General features: G+C 42.5%; 1 protein-coding gene across 5 annotated transcripts in view; it reads left to right on the forward strand.

Annotated features, from left to right (window-relative positions):
* WLS (Wnt ligand secretion mediator) overlaps positions 1-23207 on the forward strand; it is a 106009-nt gene extending 82802 nt beyond the window's left edge. For 2 of the 5 annotated variants that reach the window (XM_089921147.1, XM_089921158.1), the window contains exons 11-13: positions 5153-5306; positions 21871-22083; positions 22366-22480. In XM_089921147.1, the coding sequence (XP_089777273.1) occupies positions 5153-5306; positions 21871-22070 (354 nt within the window). In that variant the 3' untranslated portion in view covers positions 22071-22083; positions 22366-22480. Of the gene's footprint in view, positions 1-5152; positions 5307-21823; positions 22084-22365 lie in introns of those variants that run through there. The other 3 variants (XM_022581126.3, XM_089921163.1, XM_022581128.3) reach the window with 3 other exon arrangements.
* Positions 23208-23817: the final 610 nt, after the last annotated feature.

Raw genomic sequence — 23817 nt, forward strand, 5'->3', positions numbered from 1 at the left:
AAAATTTTATAAAATTTTTTATAAAAAATATTTTTTATAAAAAATTTTATACAATTTTAATTTTATAAAAATAAAGACGTAAAGAAAATAAAGACATAATTTTTTCCCACTCTAGTTCATGGACCCCTTGAATTCTATCCAAGGATACCCAAGGGTACCTCTAATCCCTAGAGCCCTGTTGGCTACGCCCACTGAGCAGTGTTAGTGCTGCTGCTGAAGGCTGATGTGAATAGAAAAAAATACAACAAATATATATACACATCTTCAGAGGGTCTGTGCACCACCTCTGCTTTGACCTATAACAGTGCTGTGTTTGTATCAGACTGTTTGTTTATAAAGCCTTGGAAACTTCACCCTCCACTCCAAATGCAGTAAAAATATTTCAGATTCTGAATGAGTTTTTTATTCAACCAGCTGAGGCTCAAACAAGGGTGTCTGAGGCCAGACTTATCCCTTGGCTGATTCCCTCATGTGCCCAAAATGCTTTCCAGTCCTCAAGTCCCTCAGTAATGCACTGTGACACTTAACACAACCAGCTCTGCAAGGCTGCGAGAGCGGGACACACTCCTTGGAGAAACAGAACCTCGAGGAAGATGGGCTGAGGAATAAAAGGTAATACCAAGATACGTTCTCAGGGAGGCAGAAAGAAAGGACCCCTTTGCTCCTAACACGTGCTTCTGCTACTTTAGAAAGCTGAAGTCATTGCCCCATGACCCCATCCCATCCCACTTACTCTCTTGTTTCTGCAGAACGTCTCTCCCATCTGAAGGCAAGAGGGATTTTGGGCTGATCTTTAAGCTGGCTACATGTTGCCCAAATTTAATCTGGTACATGTTTCATTAGTACACCTTTCTGAAGCAAAGGAGGACACCCTTCCAAGTCGCAGAGTTTGTGGCTTTTCTCCGGAGAAAAAGATTCATATTCTGCTGCCCAGTATTTTCTAACACGGCTGCAGCCTGTGGCTGGCTTTTTTATATCTGCTGCGACAGTTGGCCTGGAGTGGATTTCAACTCTAAGGGGGTAGCGATGAGGTCTTTTGGATTCCATTAGCTCTTTACAGTCCTCCTGCTGGGTTATTTTTTTTTAAGGTTTATTTATAGATATCTAAGACGTTTTCAGGCATAACTCTCAGTGTCCCAGGTACTGTATTAATACAATCATCAGAGGATTTATTTTTTAATGTCATTTTGGAATGTCTCAGCAATGAGCTCACCTGAAAGAAAACCTATTGGGTAACTTTCTGAAATAGATCCCAGCCTTAGGTAAAAGGAATGTATTAAAACTCCCATTATACTCTCAGGCTTGCTGGGAGAGCTTGCATTTAAGCCTCATGAAATATAATGCGAAGGGATCTCTCCAGGATATTGAAGCTCTGAGGCCAGGAATGAAAGGCCGACGGAAGCTGTGGAATGCAGTGACCTTGAGGCTTTGTAGTTGGGTACTGAGGTGCAGTCTTTTAATGCCTGCCATTTAAATGGCCTCAGTCATAGCAACCAAGTGATGGCACGTCACAGTCTGGTATTTTAGCCCCTTCCCTCTGGAAAAGAAAGAAGCATTCCATTTAGGGATGGCAGGCAGCAGGGAACAGAAGTGCAATGCAGGAAAGATGGTCACTGACCTTCACTAAGGGGATTCCAGGTGCTTGACATTTAGGTCGAGCCACATGCAGCAAACTCACAGAGAGCCTTCCCCAGTTCTTTTTTTGTATGTGATCACTTCATTCTGTTACTTACAGAGGAAATGTTTCCAGTAAGAGAGCCTGTGTCTGGGATTTGGAAATCTCGTTGTAAAGTGGAATGTTGGTTGTCAAGACTACTGGGTGTAAAGGGATTTGACCTTCACTTGGCTACAGGGGTATAATTGGGTGGTTTCACACAAAAGTAAATTGTTCAAATGTGAAATTAGGAAAAACGGGGACTTTTAGAAATAAGACTTCAGGCAGAGGGGAGATTCTTTTCTTTTTTTCTTTTTTTTGGTTGGGGCTACCTGATTTTTCTCTCTGGAAGTTTAAAGGGGGTGACTGTCACCTCTTTGCCTTGCCATTAATAAGATTTTGGATTTACAAGGCCTGCTCTGTTGAGGCTGCTTATTGTGGTACATATTGGTGGGAATGTACTCGGAGCTCAGGATGTCTCAGGCATGAGTAATTGAGAGAGAAGAGGGGAAAGCACAATGGGGTCTCCAAACAGTAGAGTGACATTATGTATACAGTCTGTTTATGCAAATTCTACTCCTTGCCCTCAGCAGGAAGTAATGCATTTAGAGATTACAAATCAAATAATACGGGTAATTCTGCAACTGCATTTTAAACAAGTGCAGGTGTCCCAAAGCAAGCATGGGATGGGGGCTTGAATCTACTGTTTCCTCAGCCAGTCCTGGTTCCAATGCATCTCTCATAGTATAAGCATCTCACTTCAGTGTTTCTACTGTAAAACTGTATTTTGCATATATACCTAGTTTGTTATATACCAAACATTACTACATCTGGGATACAGAGTTCATATAATTACAGATTTGAATATAAAAATCTGTGTATGTGTGTATATATATATATATATATATACACACATACTGTATAAATATTGTGCTCAATTAAGGTGAATTTCAAAGGAAATTTGACCTAATAGTTGCCTTTTAGTCTCTCTAACTAAGAGACTCATCCTATTTAAGATAATATTCCTACTCTTGTGTTGTATAATGGTTAGGAACACCCACCTTTCTGGTGGGTCAGAGCCACAACTTTCCGGCTGAGCAGTCCTGGGCAAGACACTGTGTGTCACAGTTTACCACCAGTTGAGAGCAGATATTACCTGCCTACCTCACAGAATTGTTATTAAGACTAAATGATATCTTCCACGTACAGTTCTTAGTATAGTGCCTGACACACCATTAGCACTGAATAAACGTTAACTATCATTATCCTTGTTATTATTTCTAAATGTCTTAGCTTTGTTAATATCTACGTTGACGATTTGTTTTAAGTGATAATAAAGGAATATAGTAGAGAGCACTATTTAAATGATTTGACCTATTGACTACTCATTAGGTCATTGACTACTCCTTTCACTTTTAAGTGTGATTATTATGGTTTACTATGGACTGCAATATTTTCTTTTTATTTCTTAGATATTTCCTAAAAGTGACTCTTTCTGTACACCCTTTCTACCTCCCTGTATTTGTGCTGGCATTCTTGCACTCATCCCTGTGCTTTTGCCCATATTGATTCAACAAATATCTGTCTGTAGAGCGCCATTGTGTACCAGGCATGCAGGGGAGTGTTTCCTTAGATGGATCAGTTATGCCAGTCCCAGCAAGAATCAATTTCAGCAAAGTTGTCAATACTGAGTATTCCCAGCTTGTATTATGGGAAGTAGGCTCTCCTGCAGGCCCTTCCCCTAGCTGAGGGGCCCACTGCCTTAACAGAGTAGAAGAAAACAAGAACTGCCTTACTGCACATTACCTTTAGCTCTCCCAGCCTCATTTCCCCTCCTTGATCACATAAAGAAGAGTTCCCTTTGTTATGATAGCAGGTACATGGATTTCCAAAAACCTTAAGGCTACTTCTCCCCTTGTATTATGTACATTAAAAATCATCTTAAGTATGCTCTAAGTGTTGTAATTTTTATAAAGTTAGGATATTCTGTACTTAAAAGTAAGAAGAGTGACATTTGGAGATGTTTCTAAGAAGCAGTCCTAAATAGCTTGAATGCTGGTACATTTTTCTAAAATCATTGATGGTTATGAAATCCTTCTTTGCCATAAAAACTTTCCTGAGCGTGTCATATAAAGTGAATTATTTCCCAAAGTAAATAAGAGCTAGTGGTGGTGGTTTGTTTATGAATCACAAAAATGAAAAATTATGTATTAACAAGGCCAAACTAAAACTGGCAAGTCTATAATCCATTAACCTGGTTAACTGACACTCTAGGTCTTTCAGAAGGAAATACCTGTCCTTATAGCTTTATTCTTCCTGGGGCCCCTGTGGGTCATGGGTTATACAGAGGGTACCAAATAAATATAGACCCACTGCCTCATAAACGGGAGGTGAAATCAACCTGCTTGTTTAAGTCATTAACATTTAGAGGTAGCTTGCCATCTTACACTTTAGCTCCTAGAAGGAGGGCCTCCTAGATATGGTTTATATAACCCAGCCTCATCACAAGAACATCAGTTCAATACTTTCTTTTACTCCCATTTAAGATTTCCTGGAGCAAGCGGAAGTGGTCAAAATCATTTCATTGATCTCAGAGCTGGCACAAATTATTAGTTCCTCTGCTCAACAGTTTTCTTGACAGTTCTTAGTGCAATCCATATGTCATTAGCCCTTAAAACAATTACCAAGTCATTAACATAGACAAAACCAGCCTCAAAACATTCTTGCCAAATTGTAAAGCATATGAGAGCTTCGTAAGTACCTTCGTGAGTGACTTACATAGGGTGACATTATAAAATAAGATTTTTTGAGTGTTTGCTGTGTGCCAGGAAATTTCTAGAAATATTTTTACTTAATTCTCCTTAGTAACCCTGCAAGTTTTTGTTTTGCACTTCAGAAAACTGAAGTTTAGAGTCTTAATCCTACTTCTCTTACATTAAACAGAAAGTGAGTGGTAGAGCCTGGACTTGAATCCAGGCCTCTGACTTCAAGCCTGTGTCCTTCTGCTTCTCCATACTGCCCCACTCAGGATAACTACTCACTCCGAGGACCCATTTGTTTATTTAACCAGCCCTGTGGTATATCAGGTGCTGAAGATACGGCAGAAAACAAACCAGAACTGGCCTCTGCCTGCAGGGAGTTTACATCCAGCTGGGAAGACAGGTAGCAGAGGAGGAACTATAATTGTAGATAAGCGTTAAGACTCAAATGCCGTTTCATTAAATTACGGATAATTATGTGCTGCTGTTTTAGGAAGAGACACTACCCAGGTGATGCTGATGTGCAGCCAAGATGAGAACCACTGACTTTGTGCCTGACACATAGTAAACCCTCAATTAACCTTAATTCATACTAGTACGATTCAGATTAAAAGATGGAACCTTATGTGGCCCTTCACTTTCACATATATGGAAGAGACTTGGTGTTTGTGTTAGTTGGTTCCTATGTTGGAGTTGTTTCTTCTTGGTTCCAATTGAATGTTACTCCTTTATCCTGTAGGTGACTGAAGGCCACTGGAAGTGGGGCGGCGTCACGGTCCAAGTGAACAGTGCCTTTTTTACAGGCATCTATGGCATGTGGAACCTGTATGTCTTTGCTTTGATGTTCTTGTATGCACCATCCCATAAGAACTATGGGGAAGACCAGTCCAATGGTGAGTTCCAGCCTCTTTGGCATAGCTTTAATCAGGATAAGTAGGCTCCTGTCTCTACAAGACTTAGATAGCAAAGGCTCTGGGTTCCCCAGTCGAATGTTCCCTCCAAGTGTGAATGAACACCTCCAGGGACTCTGGGGCCATAAGACAAAACGCCAGCATAGGGCAGACATTTCTACTAAGTCCTCATTTAAAAAAATCTTTAAAATACATTGGGAATATTGCATTCTAGTCTACAATATCTCCCAGTCTTAGTACAAAAATTAAATTTACTTTCCTCAATTTTTTGAACAAAATTGACTGTTGGAAAGTGTGCTACATTTATTCTTCTAGTTTGAGAACCACAATCTGAGATATTGGGTGGATGGGGACTGAGCCCTGAGTGGAAGTGGAGCTAGCTTTGTTTTTCCTCTGCTCATTTTCCTGCAAGCCTGTTGACACATCCAAACTGGTAGCTATTCTCCTGTCCCCATAGCCTCCCTCCCCTTAAGTGCTAGTATGTGCTGTCTTTGGTGCTGCTGCAAGGAGCCTTGGAGAACTTAGTCAGTCCAGTCATTTTATAGATGAGGAAACTGAGACCCAGAGAAGGGAGAGGCTTGCCTGGGGTTCCTCTACCAGCCATGGCAGAGGGAAATGAACATTACTGCCTGGGCCAGTGCTGTTAACATGCAAGAGGTGACCTGGTAAACAGCACATCTGAGAGCTCCTTTTTCTTTGCATACTTAGGCCTACGTTGTCTGGCTCCACCCTTATTCTTTCTTCCCGTTTTCATGCCTGCTTTACCCTGGCCATGTGCCTCCTATTCCCCAAACAAAAGATGCTTTTTGTCAAATCAGAGCCAGTGCCCTTCACTCTGCCCTGAAGCAGAGATCAGGGCTTTAAGGTCTGCATGTCTGCGTGGCACCAAGGGCTGGCCTTGCTCACAGGAAGTGCTCAGCAAGTGTCTGCTGAGTCGATGGATTCATATCCCCCCTCCATCTGGGCCTGATAAAACCCTACTCGTCTTTTGGGTCCATTCAAAATGTTTTCTCCTCCTTCAAACCCATTCCTGATCACCCCAGTTGGAGTCTGGCAAGTTACATTCAGTAGAATATTGTTGCCATGGGATGTTGGTAGGCTTTAGTAGTCAGATGAGTTTGAGAATCATTGGGTTTTTAATCAGCATTAATATGATTTTACTGCAAGATATCTTAATGCCTTTAGCACATTAATTTGTACTATGTCTTCTAAAATGGGTGGGGGTAACAGCACTTCCAAATTATTTTTTTTTAATTATTTATTTATTTATTTGGCTGCGCTGGGTCTTAACTGCAGCGCACGGATCTGTAGTTGTGATATACGGGATCTTTAGTTATGGCATGCGGTGTCTAGTTCCCTGACCAGGGATCAAACCTGGGCCCCCTGCATTGGGAGCACAGAGTCTTAACCACTGGACCACCAGTGTAGTCCCACTTCCAAATTATTAAATCAGTTGGCCCTGGAAACCTTTTTCCAGGCATGGTATCTTTTGGAACTGGTGTTCTGAAGAGCAGGCCTGGGGGAACATGACTACGCTTTTCACATGACACTCACCGTGTAGGTGTAGTAGATGAGTTTGCCTGTGCCTTCTCTCTCCTGCTGGAACACTTAACTCCTTAAGGGCCAGGATCGGTTCTTAAGGGTGCTTTGAAAATGTTGAGTGCATTAATGCTTTAGAAATAAGAGTTCTATATTAGCTTTCTTATTTCACAGATGGGCCAGTGATCTTGAGATAGGTCATCTTGAGATGAACATGAGGGATGGAGCAGGGAGAGGAGGGCATCTGTGCTGAGGGTCAAGGGTCGTGGAATGGTCTCAGCCACCATCTGTCCCCAGTATTACACCTGCCTCTTCTGTACAAAAGCATCCTAGACACCAGGCCTCTCTTCTTTTCTACTCCATGACTTCCTGTCACACTATCAAGTCCATCTCTGGCCATGGGTCCTGGGCAAGAATAAAGACCTTTGGCTCACCTACCCACCTGCCCAACTCTTGGTTTGATTGACTTCCCTTCTACAAAGCTTGTGAGCCAGGTAGCCTCCAGCTTCCTTTCCACTGCTAGCACTCTGTATTTTACTATATGCATGGTAATGGGAGCATGTAGTCTCTTAGTGGCCCTCCATAATGCCAAAGGAAGGGATTCTGGGCTTGTGAACAAGAATCTTGATTTCATTTCATGGCCATCCTCTTGGACTTTGACAGAAACCATATGGACTTGTCCTTGACTTGAGAGTATTAAGCAGGAACCTAGTAGGTGGAGTTCCTGCCTTCCAGGGAAATACTACCTAAAGCAATGGCTGGACTTCCTGGGATGTTGGAATAATAATCCTAGCGGGTAACAGTTATTGAGTACTGACCGCGTGCTACAGCACTTTATGGACATAAACTATCCTGGTTGTTTTTGCTGTGGGACTAGTGGCGAACTGCTTCCCTCTCTGTGCACCACTTCTCCCACCTGTACGTGATCTCTTAAAATCTTTTGGGACCATAAAATTCTATGGTTCTCTCCATTCCCGTTAGCAAGGAAGGGACAGAAGAGCACCTCCTTTCATAAAGTGGTAGCCCAGAGGGTGATTCCGTCACACATAAGGGATTTCTAAACACTGGTGAGAATTTGCCCAAGCCCAGCACTTTCAGGCACATGGGAGGCCAGAGCTGTGGCCAGGCCTGCAGAGGCAGGATGACTGCCTGCCACCCTGTGGCGTCAGATGCTTGAGCCGCGAGCCAAGTGTTAGGCAGCTCCCATGAGGACGTCTTACTCAGCACAGGAGCCACCCTCCTAGGCTTCGAACCTTGCCATTGAGAATAGAACTTGATTTGTTCCCCAACAGATTTGTTGTTGTTTTTGAAGTCTACACAACACACAGACCTGTAATTTCACCGAAAGCTCGAAAGCTATTCTCAACAGGAAGTCATATGCACTGAATCCCTTGCAAAGAGGTGTTTGGAAATGTCCATGGCTGTCCTGGATTGTCATTTATGACTGGGATGTGCCACTGGCATTTAGTGGCCAGATTCTAGGGATGCTAAATGTCCTACAAAGAGCAAAACAGTCCCTTATAGTAAAGAGTTATCCTGCCCAAAATGCCAATAGGGCCCTTGTTGAAAAACATTCAAGCAATCTAGCAGGCAGACTCTTTTGGGACCCTGTTCTGATCATAAACACAATTTTTAGTCACACGATTTAGCAGCCCTGCAGTGGTGACATGACCCACTGTGACTTTGCAGAAGCCCGTAAGCCCCTAGCAGCTTGTTGTGCCCTTAGCTTACCTGGCTGGTGCTGTGCCCTGTGCATTTGGAAAGGGCTCTTCCAAATTGGGTTCTCCGATCATTTTCCTTCTCTGCTCTCTTCCCTTTTCATCTCTTCATCCGCCGCCAGATCACACAATGTAGCGTAGGAATTACGGAGCGTTTGTCAAAATTTTGAAGCTCCTTGGAAAAAGCTAATTTGGAATATTACATGGAAACCTAGAAAATGAACTCTCAGAGGGATACACTGTATTTTTTTAAATGTATCTTTATTGGAGTATAACTGCTTCACAATACTGCGCTAGCCTCTGTCGCACAACAGAGTGAATCAGCCACGTGCATACATACGTCCCCATATCCCCTCTGTCTTGAGCCTCCCTCCCTATCCCACCCCTCTAGATCATCACAAAGCACCGAGCTGCTCTCCCTGTGCTATGCGGCTGCTTCCCACTAGCTATCTATTTTACATTTGGTAGTGTATATATGTCCCTGCTACTCTCACTTTGCCAAGGCTTCCCCCTCCCCTCCGTGTCCTCAAGTCCATTCTCTATGTCTACGTCTTTGTTACTGCCCTGCCACTAGGTTCATCAGTACCATTTTTTTGTTGTTGTTTCTTTTAGGTTCCATATAGATGCGTTAGCATATGGTATTTGTTTTTCTCTTTCTGACTTACTTCACTCGTATGACAGACTCTAGGTCCATCCACCTCATTACAAATAACTCAGTTTCATTCCTTTTTATGGCTGAGTAATATTCCATTGTATATATGTGCCACATCTTCTTTATCCATTCATCTGTCGATGGACATTTAGGTTGCTTCCATGTCCTGGCTATTGTAAATAGTGCTGCAATGAACACTGTGGTACATGTCTCTCTTTGAATTATGGTTTTCTCAGGGTATATGCCCAGTAGTGGGATTGCTGGGTCATATGGTAGTTCTATTTTTAGTTTTTTAAGGAACCTCCATGCTGTTCTCTGTAGTGGCTGTATCAACTTACATTCCCACCAACAGTGCAGGAGGGTTCCCTTTACACTACACCCTTTCCAGCATTTACTGTTTCTAGATTTTTTGATGATGGCCATTATGACCGGTGTGAGGTGATAACTCATTGTAATTTGGATTTGCATTTCTCTAATAATTAGTGATGTTGAGCATCTTTTCATTTGCCTCTTGGCCATCTGTATGTCTTCTTTGGTGAAATGTCTATTTAGGTCTTCCATGCATTTTTAAATTGGATTGTTTGTTTTTTTGATATTGAGCTCCATGAGCTGTTTGTATATTTTGGAGATTGATCCTACTTCCATTGTTTCATTTGCAAATATTTTCTCCCATTCTGAGGGTTGGCTTTTCATTTTGTTTATGGTTTCCTTTGCTGTACAAAAGCTTTTACATTTAATTAGTTCCCATTTGTTTATTTTTGTTTTCATTACTCTAGGAGGTGGGTGGAAAAAGATCTTGCTGTGGTTTATGTCAAAGAATGTTTTTCCTATGTTTTCCTCTAAGAGTTTTATAGTGTCTGATCTTACATTTAGGTCTTTAATCCATTTTGAGTTTATTTTTGTGTATGGTGTTAGGGAGTGTTCTAATTTCATTCTTTTTTTTTTTGCGATACACGGGCCTCTCACTGTTGTGGCCTCTCCCGTTGTGAAACACAGGCTCCAGAAGCACAGGCTCAGCGGCCATGGCTCACGGGCCCAGTCACTCCGTGGCATGTGGGACCTTCCCGGACCGGGGCACGACCCCGTGTCCCCTGCATCGACACGCGGACTCTCAACCACTGCGCCACCAGGGAAGCCCTAATTTCATTCTTTTACATGTAGCTGTCCAGTTTTCCCAGCACCACTTATTGAAGAGGCTGCCTTTTCTCCATTGTATGTTCTTGCCTCCCTTGTCATAAATTAGGTGGCCATATGTGTGTGGGTTTATTCTAGGCTTTCTATCCTGTACCATTGATCTATATTTTTGTTTTTATGCCAGTACCATACTATCTTGATTACTGTAGCTTTGTAGTATAGTTTGAAGTCAAGGAGCCTGATTCCTCCAGCTCCGTTTTTCTTTCTCAAGATTGCTTTGGCTATTCGGGGTCTTTTGTGTTTCCATACAAACTGTAAATTTTTTTCTAATTCTCTGAAGAATGCCATTGGTAATTTGATAGGCATTCCATTGACTCTGTAAATTGCTTTGGGTAGTGTAGTCATTTTGACAATATTGATTCTTCCAATCCAAGAACATGGTGTATTTCTCCATCTGTTTATGTCATCTTTGATTTCTTTCATCAGTGTTTTATAGTTTTCTGAGTACAAGTCTTTTGCCTCCTTAGGTAGGTTTATTCCTAGGTATTTTATTCTTTTTGTTGCAGTGGTAAATGGGATTGTTTCCTTAATTTCTCTTTCTGATTTTTTTGTTGTTAGTGTATAGGAATACCAGAGATTTCTGTGCATTTATTTTGTATCCTGCAACCTTACCAAATTCATTGATTAGTTCTAGTAGATTTTTGGTGGCATCTTTAGGATTTTCTATGTATAGTATCATGTCATCTGCAAACAGTGACAGTTTTATTTCTTCTTTTCCCATTTGTATTCCTTTTATTTCTTTTTCTTCTCTGATTGCTGTGGCTAGGTCTTCCAAAACTATGTTGAATAAGAGTGGTGAGAGTGGACATCCTTGTCTTGTTCCGGATCTTAATAGAAATGCTTTCAGTTTTTCACCACTGAGTATGATGTTTGCTGTGGGTTTGTAATATGTGGCCTTTATTATGTTGAGGTAGGTTCCCTCTGTGCCCATTTTCTGGAGGGTTTTTATCATAAAGAGGTGTTGAATTTTGTCAAAAGCTTTTTCTGCATCTATTGAGATGATCATATGGTTTTTATTCTTCAATTTGTTAATATGGTGTATCACATTGATTCATTCGCATATTTTGAAGAATCCTTCATCCCTGGGATAAATCCCACTTGATCATGGTGTATGACCCTTTTAATGTGTTGTTGGCTTCTGTTTGCTAGTATTTTGTTCAGGATTTTTGTGTCTATGTTCATCAGTGATATTGGTCTATAATTTTCTTTTTTGTAATATCTTTTTCTGGTTTTGGTATCAGGGTGATGGTAGCTTTGTAGAATGAATTTGGGAGTGTTCCTTCCCCTGCAGTTTTTTGGAAGAGTTTGAGAAGAATCAGTTTTAGCTCTTCTCTAAATGTTTGATAGAATTTGCCTGTGAAGCCATCTGGTCCTGGACTTTTGTTTGTTGGAAGAGTTTTAACTACAGTTTCAGTTTAATTACTTGTGATGTCTGTTTATATTTTCTAATTCTTCCTGGTTCAGTCTTGTAAGATTGTACCTTTCCAAGAATTTGTCCATTTCTTCGTGGTTGTCCATTTTATTGGCATATAGTTTGTAGTAGTGTCTTATAATCCTTTGTATTTCTGTGGTGTCAGTTGTGATTTCTCCTTTTTCTTTACTAATTTTATTGATTTGCGTCCTCTCCCCTTTTTTCTTGATGAGTCTGGCTAATGGTTTATCAATTTTGTTTATCTTCTCAAAGAACCAGCTTTTATTTTTATTGATGTTTGCTATCGTTTCCTTCATTTCTTTTTCATTTATTTCTGATCTGATCTTTATGATTTCTTTCCTTCTGCTAACTTTGGGGTATTTTTGTTCTTCTTTCTCTAATTCCTTTAGGTCTAGGGTTAGATTGTTTACTTGAGATTTTTCTTGTTTCTTGAGGTGAGATTGAATTGCTATAAACTTCCCTCTTAGAACTGCTTTTGTGTTCCATAGGTTTTGGGTCATGATGTTTTCATTGTCATTTGTTTCTTTGTATTTTTTTATTTCTTCTTTGATTTCCTCAGTGATCTCTTGGTTATTTAGTAGCTCACTGTTTAGCCTCCATGTATTTGTGGTTTTTACAGTATTTTTCCTGTAATTGATTTCCAGTCTCATAGCATTGTTGTCAGAAAAGATGCTTGATGATTTCAATTTTTTTAAATTTACCAAGGCTTGATTTGTTACCCAAGAGGTGATCTATCCTGGAGAATGTTCTTTGTCTACTTGAGAAGTGTATTCTGCAACTTTAGGGTGGAATGTTCTATAAGTATCAATTAAATCTATCTGGTCTATTGTGTCATCTAAAGCTTGTGTTTCCTTATTTATTTTCTGTTTGGATGATCTGTCCATTGGTTTAAGTGGGGTGTTAAAGTCCCCTACTATTATTGTGTTACTGTCGATTTCTCCTTTCATGGTTGTTAGCATTGGCCTTATGTCTTGAGGTGGGTTTATGCATGCTATGTTAGGTGCCTAAACATTTATAATTGTTATATCTTCTTCTTGGATTGATCCCTTGATCATTACATAGTGTCCTTCCTTATCTCTCGTGACAGTCTTTATTTTAACATATATTTTATCTGATATGCGTATTGCTACTCCAGCTTTCTTGTGATTTCCATTTGCATGGAATATCTTTTTCCATTCCTTCACTTCCAGTCTGTATGTGTCCGTAGGTCTGAAGTGGGTCTCTTGTAGACAGGCATATATATGGGTCTTGTTTTTGTATCCATTTAGCCAGTCTGTGTCTTTTGGTTGGGGCATTCAGTCCATTTATGTTCAAGGTTATTATCGATATGTATGTTCCTATTACCATTTTCTTAATTGTTTTGGGTTTGTTTTTGTGGGTCTTTTTCTTCTCTTGTGTTTCCTGCCTAGAGAAGTTTCTTTAGCATTTGTTGTAAAGCTGTTTTGGTGGTGCTGAATTCTCTTAGCTTTGGCTTGTCTGAAAAGCTTTTGATTTCTCCATTGAATCTGAATGAGATCCTTGCTGGGTAGAGTAATCTTGGTTGTAGGTTTTCCTCTTTCAGCACTTAAAGTATATCCTGCCACTCCCTGTGGCCTGCAGAGTTTCTGCTGAAAAGTCAGCTGATAACCTTATGGGATTTCCTTTGTATGTTATTTTTTGTTTTTCCCTTTTAATATTTTTTCTTTGAATTTAATTTTTGTTAGTTTGATAAATATGTGGTTTGATGTGTTTCTTTTGGGGTTTACCCTGGATGGGACTCTCTGTGCTTCTTGGACTTGCGTGACTATTTCTTTTCCCATGTTAGGGAAGTTTTCCACTATAATCTCTTCAAATATTTCCTCAGACCCGTTCTTTTTCTCTTCTTCTGGGACCCCTATAATTTGAATGTTGGTGCATTTAGTGTTGTCCCAGCAGTGTCTGAGATTGTCTTCAATTCTTTTCATTCTTTTTTCTTTATTCTGCTCCTCAGGAGGTACTTCCACCCTTTTGTCTTCCAGCTCACTTATTCGTTCCTGTGCCTCAGTTATATTCTGTTACTGATTCCTTCTAGTGTATTTTTCATTTCAGTTATTGTGTTGTTCATCTGTGTTTGCTTGTTCTTTACTTCTTCTACAGCTTTCTTAAACATTTCTTGTATTTTCTCAGTCTGTGCCTCCATTCTATTTCTGAGATTCTGTATCATCTTTACTATCATTACTCTGAATTCTTTTTCAGGGAGATTGCCTATTTCTTCTTCATTTATTTGGTCTTATAGGTTTTTACCTTGCTCCTTCATCTGTGACGTATTTTTTTGCCATCTCATTTTTTTTTTTTTTTTGATGAGTGGGATTGTGTTCCTGTCTTACTGGTCGTTTGGCCTGAGGCTTCCAACACTGGAGTTTGTAGGCTGTTGGGTAGAGCTGGGTCTTGGTGCTGAGATGAGGACCTCTGGGAGACCCCACTCCAATGAATGTTCCCTGGAGTCTGAGGTTCTCTATTAGTCTAGTGGTTCGGACTCAGAGCTCCCACTGCAGGATCTTTGGCCAGACCCCCGGCTCATGAACCAAGATCCCACAAGCTGCCCGGAACAGCCAAAAAATAAAGGGGGGGGGGAGAACAATAACAAAGTAAAAAATAAAATTATACTAAGAAATTAACAGATATGTTAGAAAGAATGTAAAAATAAAAATAGAGATGAAACAACAGCTGGAAGGCAAAACAGAACCACAATAATAAAAAAGAGGAGGAGAAAAGAAGAAAAGGTGGAAAAGGCCTTGGCTATGTAGGGTGGGGCCTAAGCAGGGGTGGGGTTTGGGCAGTGGGCAGGCCCTATGCTTAGGACCCACAGGACTGGAAAAGGCCCTGGGAGTGTTGGGGGTGGGACTTAGGCTCAATGGAACAGAAGGGGCCCAGGTGTGCCTCCCGCCTCTGGTCTCAGAGCACTGGGGACCCAACCTGGGAGCTCAGTAGGTTTCCCGGACTCAAGTGGGTGGGGCCAACTCCCTCTGCTCCTCTCCCGCTCCTCCCGGTCCTGGAGGCCTCCTCCTGCGTGCCTCTCCTGATCTCCTCCGCGTCTCCCTCCTATGCCCCTAGGACCCACGCAGCCTGTAGTGGGCCTCTGAGGGCATAGGACCTGGCCCGAGAATCAGGCAGACTTCTCTGGACGATTGGGCAGGTGATGCGCTGGGCGTGCTCCCCCTGATCCAAGCCTCCAAGGGTGAACCCCTTCCCCCTCTCAGCCACCCCTCAAGGGCACTGGTCCTGTCTGGCCTCCACTTCTCCTACCTCCTCAGTCCCCCCACATCCTACCAGTTCGCTTGGGCGTTCCTCCTGTCACTTTGGGCTTCGAGGTACCCCACCAGCATCCTGCCGGTGCCCACGTTGTGGGGAGATGCAAACTCCTCATCTTCCCACACTGCCGTACAGTGTATTTTTAAATTCTCCGACTCTCTGGATGGCATTCTTCCTCCTTCCTCAGCCTTCCCATGCTCCTTTTCCTTTCTTGTGGAAAGTTTTTATTTTTAAATGGCTTGGACGCCCTCCCCACTCTAGCTTATAAGGTCCAGAGCCAAGAATTTGGATCTCTTGCTATGGAGAATGAATCCTAGGTATGTGGCTCTTCTTGCCTTCGTGAGATGGATCCTGAGTGGAGCTCTGGAGAAAGCTCATTTCCAGGAACTTGGCAAGCAGTTTCTGATGCAGCAGAGGCCAGAGGGGCTAAGGAAAGAGAAAGGACCATTGAGAAGTGTTGTTTTGTTTGGGAGATGGAGAGAGATGCTGAGAAATGTGTGTGCAGGACAACTCCAGCCAGGGTGTCCAAGCGAGAATGTTTTCATGTTGTCAGTGGCTGATTGGTGCCGCAGGGGTGTGGTACTCCAGGTTCCTAACTGTCGGTGGATCCACCATAGCTGCAGTGTTGGTATAAACACATTCAAATCAGTCTATATATATATGGTCATAAAATTAATTTACGTCCATGTTTACTAAACGATTACCCTTAGTTTTGTAAACCATAGAGATCCCAATTCTCAGATTCTTATATCAGAAGAACAGGAATGTTTGTGAATGCTTGTAATCTGTATTTTGATTGAGGATCATACAGTGGATTTTGAAAGGCTTTATTTAGACTATGTGTGTACTTAATATACGTTAATTAATAAAACTGAATAGTTTTTAATGTGTTAAAAAAATATATAATGAGGGCTTCCCTGGTGGTGCAGTGGTTGAGAGTCCGCCTGACGATGCAGGGGACGCGGGTTCGTGCCCCAGTCTGGGAAGATCCCACATGCCGCGGAGCGGCTGGGCCCGTGAGCCATGGCCGCTGAGCCTGTGCATCCGGAGCCTGTGCTCCGCAACGGGAGAGGCCACAACAGTCAGAGGCCCGTGTACCGCAAAAAAAATAAATAAATAAAAATAAAAAATATATATATATACATATATATAGATATATAATGAGACTATCAATGTATACATATGTATCTGTTTACATATAGTCATCTTATGTGTATATATGTATATATGTGTATACATATATATAGATATACATATACTTTTTTTTCTTTAATTTAGCAAAGATACTTTAGACCTTCTCTTTCAAGGACCATTCACATTTTCTGCCGTGCTCCTGATGCCTTTTCATTAAAGCTTTTCCTTTTACCTGTTTCCATAATCAATCTGCGAATCATTCTGGATGTCTTCCCGGGCAGAAACAAACTGCAACACAGGCTGATGTTAACCCTCAGCCCGGAGCAAAGGCTTCATCTCTCAGGGGTACACCATTGATGCCCTGCACACAGGACACACTGTCCAGATCCCCTCAAGTCACCAGTTCATGTAGGGAGAAAAAGTTGGAGTTGCTTATGAAGTCAGTTCTTGATACTAGCTTTCATTTTTGTGTTATTTCGCTTATAAAATTCTTATCAGAAGGTTTTAGAAAAAAAGTGAGAAATGGTATTCCTGACTAGATGACTATGACAGAGGGAACGGGAGACACTCTAAGTGCCAACAGGTTCCTTTCTATTTCTATTCCCACTAAATGTCTTCTGTCTGACACATTCTTTCTGCTGGAAGCCACAGCAGCAACCCCAGGCCCTGTGTCTTGGTAGCTACCGTTCACTGTCAGTTTTGCTTCTGGAGGCTTCTGAGGTCTCCTGCTGCTTGTTTCACAGGAAAGGTGGCTTAGGCTTTTGTTGCCTCAGTAAATGTTTGGTTTGAGTCATGAGGCTTTGACAGTGGCTGCCTTTTGTTGCGATCTTTCCCCTGCTTGTGTGTTAAGTGACACGCACCTACCCATGGCCAGGCTGGCTTCCCCTTGATGTCTGTGAGCAGCGATGGAATCGGTCTTCCCTCCAGGGCTGGTCTCAGATTCTGAAGTGGGTCTTGATAGCCTGTCTCTTCACATGGTCTTCCCTCTGTGCATGTCTGTATCCTCATCTTTTTTTTTTCTCAGAAGGAGAAATTATGGTTATATTGGATTAGGGTTCACCCTAATGACTTCATTTTAACTTAATCACCTCTTTAAAGACCCTGTGTCCAAATATAGTCACATTCTGAGGTACTGGGAATTAGGACTTCAACAAATGGATTGGCGGGGAGGTACAATTCAAACTACCATGCTAAGATTTCATGCAAAATGTCTAGGATTTATTGTTCCCCTCCTTAGAGGTGCCTGGCACTGAGTGTCTGGAGGCACCTTGGAGGTAGATGGGAAATGGCTCACTTCAAGCTTGGTATAAACCAACTTGATCGTTGAAAGGGATTGAGAGATCCCTGAACCCTTCCTACCAAGGCCACTCTGCCTTATCCCCCAGAAGGGATCACAAAGGCTGAGTCATCCCAAAGCACACCTGTTTTTTTTTTGCGGTACGCGGGCCTCTCACTGCTGCGGCCCCTCCTGTTGCGGAGCGCAGGCTCAGTGGTCATGGCTCACGGGCCCAGCCGCTCCGTGGCATGTGGGATCCTCCCGGACCGGGGCACGAGCCGGTGTCCCCTGCATCGGCAGGCGGACTCTCAACCACTGCGCCACCAGGCAAGCCCAGCACACCTGTTTTCTAGCTGAGTGTTTGTCCCTAAACCCCAGTGGGGAATTCCAGTGCTGGGGTGCTGGACTAGATAGAACCGTGTAGAGCAGAGCAGGGAGGAGCTGGACCGGCCCATGTGATGAAGTATTGGTGGGTGATTTTAATGATCACTTACTACATAGCAGATACTGTGCTGGTGATTTACATTCTTTAAAATTTTTTTTTTTTATTTTTAAAGATTTAGAAAACCCACCATCCAGTATTTTGTTAACACCCAAAATGTAGAAAGGATATAATTGTAAACAACCGTCTTTGGCATGGAAATAATTTAGCTTTACTAACAATACACTCTCCTTGATTTTCTCATTTTTCCATGAACCAGAGACATCATTACAGAGAGTTATCATTTGAGCTTAACGTTGAAGGTGAAAATGGGAAGAGGTTTGTTGTGGGACTGGAAGAAATTCCACAGAAAAGTAAGGAGTGTTATAGAAAGAACATAAACTTTGGAGGTAGACACAGATGGTTTGGAATCCTGGCTCCAATATATACTGTGTATGACCTCAAGAAATAAATATAAACTCATAGTATGAGAGCTTTCTGGCTTCCACATCTGGGTAATGAGGTATTAATTTGCCTTAGTGGTTGTGAGGACAGAATTAGGTAGCCCTTATTAATATTAGAAGAATGTGGATCTCTCCCAAATTCTGTGAAACAACCTTGGAATTAAATTAGGAGTTTCCCTTCTTTGACTAAAGTAGCCACATTTACACAAATAATTGTCATTAAAATGCTGCCAGTCTTAGGAAGCTGTGCTCATCATTATGTCATTAGAGTGCAGTTTATGTAGCTTTCTGCATCCCCGGTATGCATCCCAGCAGTTAAAATCAAGCGGCAGCTGCATGTCTGTGGATGTCATACCATAGCTGTGGATCTATTGATAGTCCTTTGAGATTAAATCCCATGGCAGAGATTGGTCTCATTTCACAATGGTTAGAAAGAAGGCTTCATCATTTTTTTTTTTTTTTTTGCGGTACGCAGGCCTCTCACTGTTGTGGCCTCTCCCATTGCGGAGCACAGGCTCCGGACGGGCAGGCTCAGCGACCATGGCTCACGGGCCCAGCCGCTCCGCGGCATGTGGGATCTTCCCGGACCGGGGCACGAACCCGCGTCCCCTGCATCGGCAGGCGGACTCCCAACCACTGCGCCACCAGGGAAGCCCAAGGCTTCATCTTATTGTTAATTAGCTGAGATGAACTGACATCATAACTAGGAAGAGAGACTTACTGCAAACTGAAGAATTCTTTTCCTTTCATAATTTATTCTTTTCCATTTATTCTGCTCCTACCCCATAATAAGAAACATATCACATTTTCAGAAGGGTTTGTTTTGTTTTGTTTTGTTGTCTTGGAAGGGAAGAGACTTTGAACATGTTTGTGCACCAAGCAGCAGAAGCTGAGAGAGGGAGGGTAGCAGGTGGAGTGAGACCTTGGCAGAAGAGGAAGTTTGTGGAGTTTGGAGACAAATGGCGGGATCCCTACTCCTGCTATGTCACTGTCATTTTCCCATCCGTTCCCTAAGGGGGAAATGTTGGTCTTCAAGGTACAATGAAACCACACATGAATCATGGATTTTCCTAGCCAGAGTCCCATTGATCCAGGTCCTCATTCCGGCTCTGCTGGGAGCAAGCCTGGTCACATTAGAGAAATTCATTGCCTATTTGAGCCTTGGTGTCTTCACATCTTATTAGGAAATACAGGGCACGCTAAGCCCCTAAAATTGCATATGGTAAATACTCATAAATAATAGGTCTCCTTACTATCAGTGCACTGATGTTGTGTGCTATAAACTTCCTTTCATCAGATGCAAATGCAAAATTAATATGCTGAACAATTCATCCAAATTACTGTATGTATATATGTATATATCTATGACAGTAACGTATTGTATGTGGATTTGTACTTCACCGGCAGTCTCAATGGGTGTTGGAAACTTGAATATTTACATAGAGTCAGCATAACCTAAGGTTGAGGAGCCTCATTGCTCCGGTTTCAACCCCACATCACTATTTTTTGTCGTTGTTGTTGTTGCGGTACGCGGGCCTCTCACTGTTGTGGGCTCTCCTGTTGCTGAGCACAGGCTCCGGACGCGCAGGCCCAGCGGCCATGACTCACGGACCCAGCCGCTCCACGGCATGTGGGATCTTCCCGGACCGGGGCACGAACCCGTGTCCCCTGCATCAGCAGGTGGACTTTCAACCACTGCGCCACCAGGGAAGCCCCCCACATCACTATTTATCAACTTGGGTCTTGGGAAAGTTACTTGACCTCTCTGTGCCTCAGTTTCTTCTTCAAAAGAATGGAAATGATGAAATGGTACCTCTCTCAAAGGGTTGGTAATGAGTATTAAATGCATAAATATTTGTAAAGTGTTTAGAATGGAGTCAGACATAGGACAAGCACTATAACATAGGTACCTGTTAAAATTAAAAAGCCCAAGTAATTTTGGCTGTTTTTTCACGTGATGTGATCTGTAACGGTCATACACATTTTCCAGGACCTGCTAATTGGAATCACATTTTACGCTTAAATAATTGGTGCCTTCGGTTCAAAACCTGAGTAGAATTACAATCTAGTACCTATTTCTACGAAGTCTTCAGTGAAGGGGATTCCTTAGGTAAACACTTGGAGGTACTGATGGGTCTCCTGGGGTGCTCAGGACTCTCTTTGAAATTTTGATGACTCTCAGACATGCAGATCATGAAACTGGCTTTGAAGTTTTGGTTGGCTCACCCAGATATGCAAATCCAGAACTAGCTTTGACCAAGAAATTTGAGGCTTAAGCCCTTTCTTGACTGAGGAGTGGACTAGAAGTTGCAGCAGTAAGAATGTAAGTTAGTGACCTGGGAAAACTTGCTCATTGTATAATTAATGGTTCCACGTGGCCCAAGGCAGCTCTGTGTAAAGCCTTTAAGCAGCCTTTCCACTCTATTGGTGCATGCCAAGTGCCGTACCATTGGAGTCTGGGCTGATACCCCTTTGGTACCTGCTCTGCCCTCTGTCCTTGGATTGGACACTTGCTAGAAGAGCCCCAAAATGCTATTAACAGTTTCTGCAACAGCTAATGCCCCTGCTTCTGGGACTAAAGATTCTTCTGGGTAGAGAACTGCAATTCCAGCATTTCATAAGAGTGATTTAGCTGCACAGCTGCTGAGGGTCTACAGTGAAAAATGAATACCCCGTGGCACACATGAAGGGCACCAGCCAAGCAGCCTGCAGGGTGACCCCTAGGGTCCTAAGGCCATCAGATTAATGGATGCCCAGCAATTCCTAAACTAGTGACAAGATATTAGTTGGGCCAGCGCTTTCTTCTAAGCAATAGTATGGAATCCCAATTGAAAACAGCGCTTGTGTGTTTAATTCCATGCTTTGAAGTAGGAAAAATTTCAATTCCAGAAACTATGAAATCATATGTGTACAATGTAAGTAAAAAAAAAATCCCAGACATAACCTTAACCTTTTGTTCTCCAGCATATCTCTCTGCAAATATGCCTGTACATGTGCACCCCACATACAGTCTAACTGAGAACCACTGGGTCTTGGTGTTTTTCGTTTTCCCTTTGCCAACTATATATTCACTTGATGGTCTTACGGCAGGTAGCAGACTCTAAGAGTTTAACACAGAAACTTATTTTTCTCCTGCTAGTTGAGAAGAGGCCACATTATTCCATTGTAGCAGAGGGATACCTTTGTCCACTGGTGATGACTCCAGAACACTGGTGTTGTGTAGAATCCTGGGGGCAACAGAAAATTCAGAGCACATTTCTTATGTTTTTTTCCTGGAGGAGAAAACCCCTAATTATTCCTAAAGGCATTACATGTAGTGCCCTGTCCAATCTGTTGGTAAATATAGGCAGGTCGTCTTTACCTTCACATGGCCGTAGCTGCTTTGTAAATTATTCACAGCGAATGTGTACGTGATTTTGGAGTCAGACCTACCTTCCTTGGCCTAGTTCCCGGCTCCATCGTGTGTCTGCTCCTCTTCCTGACCCCCCTCCCAGCTTCCTCACCTGTAAAGCTGGCAAGACCAGAGTTCCTGCCTCGGAGGGCTCTCGTGAGGATTAAATACGGCAAAAACCGCATGGTCGTGTCAATAGACGCAGAAGACGCATTTGACAAATTTCAACCATCACGTATAAAGCATCAAGAATAGCGTCAGGCACAAAGTAAGCTCTATTAAATGTTAATAATATTACGAATAACGTAGGCAGTAAGCTGACTCATCTATCCTTAAAATGTCTTCTCTGGGAGATGGAAATGCTAAGAAATCACTGGCAAGTCTGAGTGCAAAGGGTGGGAGTCAGCCCAAGTTTTAGGTGTCTGTGCCCTGGTTTTTTCTCCAAGCTCAGAATGTGAAAGAGCTCTGGTGTTGGGCGGTTGTTACTGAGACGAATCCCAGCTTTCTCCTTCCTCCTTGATCACATCTAACATCAAAAACCCTGTTTCAGGCGATCTGGGTGTCCACAGTGGGGAAGAACTCCAGCTCACCACCACTATCACCCACGTGGACGGACCCACCGAGATCTACAAGTTGACCCGCAAGGAGGCCCAGGAGTAGGAGGCTGCAGCACCCGGCTGGGACTGTCCCCCACGCCCCAGCCCCGCTAACTAGAGTGGGGAGCGTGCCAGAGAGCTCCACGTGCAAATGAATGCTCTGTCTCTTAGCTGTGGTTTACTTGGACCAGCAGCGTGGATGTTCGTCAGCTTGCCTTCTGATGGTAACTCTTGGAGGAAGATTCCTGCAGCCACTAATGCATTGTGTATGATAACAAACCCTCTGGTACGACACATGTTCTGTGATCATTGTTAATTAGTGACATAGTAACAGCTGTAGCAGGTGGTTAGTCAACCTCATGTGTTGGGGGTGCACTCCTTGGGGGATGGTTTGGGCCAGATGGGGTCTATATGGAGTGGAATATTTGATTCTTTTTTTTCCTGTTTTAGATTCTAGGATAGAGTTTAACATTCTTTGCTGTCCGAGATGGGCTGGTGTCATAGTCTTCTTAGTCCGTGACCGCTTTTTTTTTTCCCTATTTATATCACCAAGTAGCCTATCGAGTTAATATTTAAGTTGTCAATAGATACGTGCCCTTATTTTTTACGGCATAATATAAAATAACTGAATTTCATGAGAAGGTCTGTTACACCAGGGGCATTTCAGCTTTGAAACCAAATCTGTATATCCAATACTAACCAGTCCGTTGGATGTGGGTTTTAAAAAATGTTTGCTAAACTACCCAAGTAGGATTTATTGTATTAAATGGCCTCTGGGTCTGAAAAGCTTTTTTAACCTCTTGCTTAAAATGTGTTTTCTTTTGATAAGATGCTTCAAACAGCCTCCGAAAGTGTAGATCCGATCATTTAAATAAACCTGTATGTATATGCATATATGTATATGCACACCTCGTCCTCATGCTCAGCCAGAACACGTGCATGCAGATTCTTTTCCGTGTTGCGTCTATGAGGTAGGGGGAAACAGCTCTATGAAAAATTAAAATATTTTGCCATCAAATCAAAGTGTTTGGGGGTGGTATATATTTCTGGAAATAGGGTAACATTTTCTGCACTGGATGGTTAACCTACCTAGGCTGGCATGTGTGACAGAAAGGGTCGTGGGCGGGGGGAAATGTACATGATTTAGAAGTAAATTATGACCCTCCTACCTACGCCCACTTCCCCAAATAGCCTGTTTCATTGTATTTTAACTCTGCCATTGGAGAGACAACATGGTACAGCAGAGAGAAAGAATACTGGATCTGAGATTAGAAGGCAGAGTTTCCTAGCAGAGGCCCAACATTTATTACATAGCATGCCCTTGTTGAAGCCACCTGACCTGGCTGTTCCCTCACCTACAAACTGGCATTCATAAACTTTAACTGCTTCACGGGGTGGCAGTGCAA

This window comes from Delphinapterus leucas, chromosome 1 (genome assembly GCF_059928025.1).
Source record: "Delphinapterus leucas isolate spDelLeu-1000000601 "Yukka" chromosome 1, BTC_Dleu_Yukka2, whole genome shotgun sequence".
Classification (NCBI taxonomy): domain Eukaryota; kingdom Metazoa; phylum Chordata; class Mammalia; order Artiodactyla; family Monodontidae; genus Delphinapterus; species Delphinapterus leucas.